We start from the raw sequence: 6,256 nt of genomic DNA, 5'->3' as shown, positions 1-6,256 counted from the left end.
GAATTTGATATTTGATGCTGCAGGAACAGAACTGGGTTCTGCTATGAGTTCTAGTGATGTAAGAACTGTCGTAGATGAAGAATCACCAAACGATGCAGCTAGTAGATTTTATGATTTACTTAGAGATGCTGATGAGCCACTTTGGAACGGTTGTGAGAGTCACACTATCTTGTCTGCAGTTCTTCAACTAATGAATTTGAAGTCCGAGTATAATTTGAGTCAATCATGTTTTGACCGTTTGTGCATGATTGTGAAGAGTATGTTGCCTAAAGATGAGAAATTGCCACAAAATTTCTATCGTGCGAAAGTTATGGTCAACGCTCTAGGTATGGGTTACAAAAAGATTGATGCTTGTCCAAATCACTGCATGTTGTATTTCAAGGAGCAGGAAAACGACATATCATGCCCGTCATGTGGGCATCCTCGGTTCAAGCCAAAGACAAGAGGCAATGGTAGCACGAGATCAAAGGAAGTTTCATACAAGTCGCTCCGCTACTTTCCTATCACTCCTAGATTGCAGCGATTGTATATGTCTTCAAAGACAGCTAAACACATGAGATGGCATGCAAATAAAGTTCGACACGATGAAAACAAGATCACGCATCCTGTTGACGCTGAAGCTTGGAAGCACTTTGATCGTACTCATCAGAACTTCGCAATGGAAGTGCGAAATGTTAGACTCGGTCTATGTACAGATGGATTTAATCCATTTGGGGGTAGATCAACTCCATACTCATGCCGGCCAGTATTTGTAACTCCATACAACCTTCCACCAAGCTTGTGTATGAAACGTCCAAATCTTTTCTTGTCTCTGTTGATCCCTGGTCCGACCTCACCTGGCCAAAATCTTGATGTATATCTAAGGCCATTGATTGATGAATTAAAAGTACTGTGGGATGACGGTGTTACCACGTATGATGCCCACAAAAAACAAAATTTCAACATGAAGGCCGCTGTTCTATGGACAATCAGTGACTTCCCTGCATATGGTATGTTATCTGGTTGGAGCACACATGGGAGGTTGGCTTGTCCGTACTGCATGTAGGATTCCAAAGCTTTTAGATTGAGGCATGGAAGGAAGCCTTGCTGGTTTGATTGCCATCGTCGATTTCTACCCAGCGATCATCCGTTCCGACGTCAAAAGAATGCATTTACAGCAGGCACAACTGAAATGGAAGGTCCATCCTCAAGATTGTCTGGCATAGAGATTTTAAGAAGATTGCGATACTTTCCAGATGTATTAACAGATGCCCGCAGTCCTACACCCTTCCGTGGATTTGGGAAGGAACACAATTGGACGAAAAAATCTATTTTTTGGGAACTACCGTATTGGCCGACCCTATTGATACGACATAATTTGGATGTGATGCATGTAGAGAAAAATGTGTTTGATAATGTGTTCAATACAGTAATGAATATTAAAGGAAAAACGAAGGATAATCCGAAGGCCCGTATGGATTTAAAATTAATATGTAAAAGACCAGAATTGGAACTCAAAGAGTATAATGGCAAAGTACTGAAACCAAAGGCGAAGTACGTGCTCGGACCTGATCAAATAAAACATGTATGTCAATGGTTGAGACAACTGAGATTTCCAGATGGATATGTCTCTAACATTGCTCGGGCTGTGAAGATTGACGATGGACAGTTATATGGGTTGAAGAGCCATGATTGTCATATCTTTATGCAACGATTGATACCCCTAGCATTCCATGATATGTTAGACAAACCTATATGGGGGGTATTGTCTGAGTTGAGCGGATTTTTCAGAACATTGTGCGCATCGGAGGTCATTGTATCAGATGTAAAGAATCTCGAGGACTCTGTCATCACCACTGTTTGTCTGTTAGAAAAGATATTTACGCCAGCATTTTTCGATGTTATGGAACATTTGATCATACATCTGCCATATGAACTAAGGGTTGGTGGCCCTGTGCAATATCGATGGATGTACCCATTTGAAAGGTATATGTTTTTTTATATTTGTCTCTTTAATGACAGATATTTAAAATTTGAAATGTATATTCTTGTCAGATGCATGTTCGACCTAAAAAAAAAGGTTCGTAATAAAGCAAGAGTAGAAGGCTCTATTTGTGAGGCGTACACTTTAGAAGAGATTTCAAATTTCTCATCTATGTACTAAGTTTGTGGAGTGGTTGAAACAGTTGGTAAAGAAGCTAACATAAATTTTATACTTATAAACAACACTAAGTTACTTAATTGATCGTGATCACAATAATTGTTTATGTCTGTGCGTAGGTTCGCCATGGTGATGTTAAAGATCAAGGAATATGTGATTTAGAAAATGGTCCGACCAAAGTTGTGCAATGCTACAACGGGTATATCGTAAATGGTTATCGATTCCATACAAAAGACTACGGTATAAACAAATCAACGATAAATAGTGGCGTGTGTGTCAAGGGTAGCAGCTACGGTGAAAATGAACATGATTACTACGGTGTTATAGAGGAAATAATGGAGTTGACTTACTTAGGCATGAATAACAGGGTTACGGTATTCAAGTGTCATTGGTTTGATCCAACTGCAACAAGACTCGACAAAGCTTCAGGCATTGTGGAGGTGAATCATAAATCCAGGTTTGGAACATATGAACCATTCATATTAGCCTCGCAAGCTCAACAAGTTTATTATACTTCATATCCGAGTATAAAAAAGTCAGATAGAAATGAATGGTGGGCAGTTTGCAAGGTGAAATCCAAACTATACCCCGAGTATGATCAGTTACAAGAAGATGAGTTAGCTGAAGACAGTGATTACTATCAATCAGATGATGTCTGTGACTTCGCTTATGGTCACGATGTTGCGCATGATATGCATGTCATATCTCCATTGGCTGATGAAACATTCATAGAGGAATGTGATCCAAATGATGTACCAAGTGGATGGGCAAACAATGAAGAAGAAGAAGAAGAAGAAGAAGAAGAAGAAGAAGAAGAAGAAGAAGAAAGTCAAACTAGTGACGAGGAAGAATTCTCAAGCTAGTGAAAAAAATCTTATACTACAAACCTCTATTTAAATGCATTGTAATACTTGATGTGAGTTGTATTGCAATACTTGGTGTGAATGATTAAAAATTTTATTTCAATGTATTGTAATACTTGATACGAATGATTCGAATGCATTGTAATTTATCTGAATGTATTATAATTTATGCAATTAACGAATGATTTGAATTAGTGCAATACTTGATGTCAATGATTTGAATTATTTGAATGCATTGCAATGCTTGATGTGAATGACTTGAATGCATTGTAATACTTGATGTGAATTATTTGAATGTATTGTATGACATATGTTATTTGTTAGAATATGGTTCGTGGAGGTTATAGTGGTCGCTCATCCAGTAGTAGCCAGGCTCAACCTTCATCTTCACGGGCTCCTGTGATAGGTATATCATATAACTAATTAGATGCTTGATTAGTTCAAATGCACATTCTGAGAACTTGGTGTGTATTTTTTTACAGATGATGTTGCGCCTGTATACGACCCACCTACACCAGTTGATCGCACAAGTCAACAGCCAACACAGGAAACAGGGTCTTCACAGGCTGGCACAAGAAGACTCATTCGAATAGTGTATATCGATAATCGACCGTAAGTATTTTGTTTTCAATTATTGCATATCTTTTAAATATTTTATATTGATATTTACTGTGTAACAATTCATGTGCAGCACGAGGTTTGAGCCACAAGAAGTAGTACGGGAGATTAGGAATTCACTTCTTCAACATCTACCAGGACCAGTTGCTCAATGGAAAGAGTACCCAAAGGAGGTATTAGACAGATTGTGGTCCTCATTCATGGTATACAGTTGTTCCTCATAGTTAATGTGTTTCATATTTAATTTATTTAAGCAATGTCTACTAACTTTCTGAAAATATTTGTAGGCTTCGAATCGCTTTGCAACTACGGTGGAAGAAAATGATGCAAGGAAGGTGTGGCAGAAGGTGGCTGCCAATCGATTTGCAGACATGCTGCACACTATGAAGACTGCAGCAAAAAAAGCATCTGGCGTAGTAGATGATCCATTACTGTGGAAGGGCCATGGTCCTATTACTATCAGGAGAGATTACTGGGATGAAATGTGCGATATGTGGGCGGGAGATGCATTTAAAAATCGCTCTGCGAAGGCTTCACAAAATCGATCGAAGATGCCCGAAGCCCATCTACACACAGGTGGATCTAAGACATTTGGGAGCCACCTAAAGAAAATGGTAACTCATCAATATATAATATTAATTTTATAAGTATAGTTGCAAATTTGTGTACTAAATCTTTTGTCATTTAACTTCGCAGGAAGCAGAAAAAGGAGGCAGTGTACCATATAAGGATGTGTTTGTAGAAACACATAAACGGAAGACCACGGGAGTCTTCGTATCAGAGAAGGCGAGAACGACAACGGTATGTATTAATTCTATTAATAATCATTGCAATATATATGCAAGTCATCATAATGTTATCATTAATTATTAATGAATACTTTAAACATTATTTTGTAGGAGGCATATGAGCAACAAATGGTAGAGCGATATGGTGAAGACGCTACTCAGCATCCATCATTTGATCCTACAGCATGGGTGACTGCAGCAGGTGAACCCAAAAAAGGTCGCGTGTTCGGGTTTGGGAGTAATATGAACACTTCACCAGTTATTGGTTCTTCCAGTTACGGCTCACCAACTTCTTGCGCCGACATAAGCTCCAAGCAGCCGACTATTCTTTCCGGTGATGATGTACGCGAGATCATTAATGAATCACTGAATAACTACTTCCAATACACCGTCGCCCCCTTTCTCCGAAATGAGATCAAGGCCGCTGTTCAGGATAGGGGATCTTCGATTCCAGGTCCCTCTCAGGTATAATCACATATATAGTTTTTTTGACTATCTTAAAGCACATCTGAGCATGGTAGAATCACATATAGAGTTTTTCTAGATGCCTTAGAACACATATGAACATGCTATAATCACATATTCAATTTTTTTACTGCCTTAGCACACATATGAGCATGATAGAATCACATATATATATATTTAACTTTTTGTCTGTCTTAGAGCACATATGAGCATGATAGAATCACATATAAAGTTTTTTTGATTGCATTAGAACACATAAGCATGCTATAATCACATATTCAGTTTTTTTACTGCCTAAGAACACATATGAGCATATTATAATCACATATTCTGTTTTTTGACTGCCTTAGCACACATATGAACATGCTATAATAACATATAGAGTTTTTTAACTGCCTTAGAACACATATGAACATGTTATATATCATTTATGATAGAATCACATATAAAATTTTTGGCTTTGCCTGCCTTAGAGCACATATGAGCATGCTATATTCACATATTCAATTTTTTTACTGCCTTAGCACACATACGAGCATGATCGAATCACATATATAGTTTTTTGCTTGCCTTAAAGCACATCTGAGCATGGTAGAATCACATATAGAGTTTTTTTAGATGCCTTAGAACACATATGAACATGCTATAATCACATATTCAATTTTTTGACTGCCTTAGCACACATATGAGCATGATAGAATCACATATAGAGTTTTTTTATTGCCTTAGATCACACATGAGCACATGATAGAATCACATATAGTGTGTAATTTATTTCATTATATTTTGTTTATCAATACTGACTGTTCTTTTCTTGTGTAGGCTGCTAGCGATAATCAGGGTAGTGGAGCTGAAGGGACAGATAAAGACAATGAACAAGAAGACGCACAAAATCTTGGCGATGATTAGAGGACTGTGTTGAAGAAGTTCTATTTTTTTTATTTTTCCTAATTGTAATTGTTGAATTGTAAATAATTAAACTTTTTAGTTTTAAGGTGGAACGATTAATTATTATAGATACTTGTTATATGAATTTTTTTGTGTGGTTTGTTTTTTATTTACAGGAAATATAAATTGTACAGGAAATATAAATTGTACAGTTCTCCGTAATTAATTTTTAAATAAATTTTTTTTGATTTTTTTTCGTTTTTGCGACGGATTAGCGACGGATGATTCCGTCGCTATTCATATTAATCTAGCGACGGCTTAGCGACGGAATTAAATCCGTCGCCACGCCGTGGTCGCCGTTTAGTACCGGCGGATTGGCGACGGAATATAGCGCTCGTTATTCCGTCGCAATTAGCGACGGACTTGGCGACGGAATAATTCCGTCGCCAGTTAGCGTCGAAATATTCGCGACGTAAGCATACTGTCGCCGCGTT

General features: G+C 37.7%; 1 protein-coding gene across 1 annotated transcript; it reads left to right on the top strand.

Moving 5' to 3' along the window:
* The first annotated feature begins 4,642 nt into the window (after window positions 1-4,642).
* Window positions 4,643-5,948, top strand: LOC149837705 (uncharacterized). The gene is made up of 2 exons (XM_090007467.1): window positions 4,643-4,874; window positions 5,697-5,948. The coding sequence occupies exons 1-2, from the start codon at window positions 4,653-4,655 to the stop codon at window positions 5,781-5,783; spliced, it is 309 nt and encodes a 102-aa protein (XP_089863593.1). The 5' UTR covers window positions 4,643-4,652; the 3' UTR covers window positions 5,784-5,948.
* Window positions 5,949-6,256: the final 308 nt, after the last annotated feature.

Source organism: Nuphar pumila, chromosome 5 (genome assembly GCF_984573655.1).
Source record: "Nuphar pumila chromosome 5, dmNupPumi1.hap1.1, whole genome shotgun sequence".
In the NCBI taxonomy this organism is placed as follows: Eukaryota; Viridiplantae; Streptophyta; class Magnoliopsida; order Nymphaeales; family Nymphaeaceae; genus Nuphar; species Nuphar pumila.
This window is presented reverse-complemented; position numbering and strand designations above follow the sequence as displayed.

Excerpts from the sequence above, each read along its gene's own strand:
- LOC149837705 (XM_090007467.1), top strand. The coding sequence starts at position 4,653 with ATGAACACTTCACCAGTTATTGGTTCTTCCAGTTACGGCTCACCAACT. Across the intron at positions 4,875-5,696 it reads CGATTCCAGGTCCCTCTCAG|GCTGCTAGCGATAATCAGGG; the intron begins GTATAATCACAT and ends TTTCTTGTGTAG.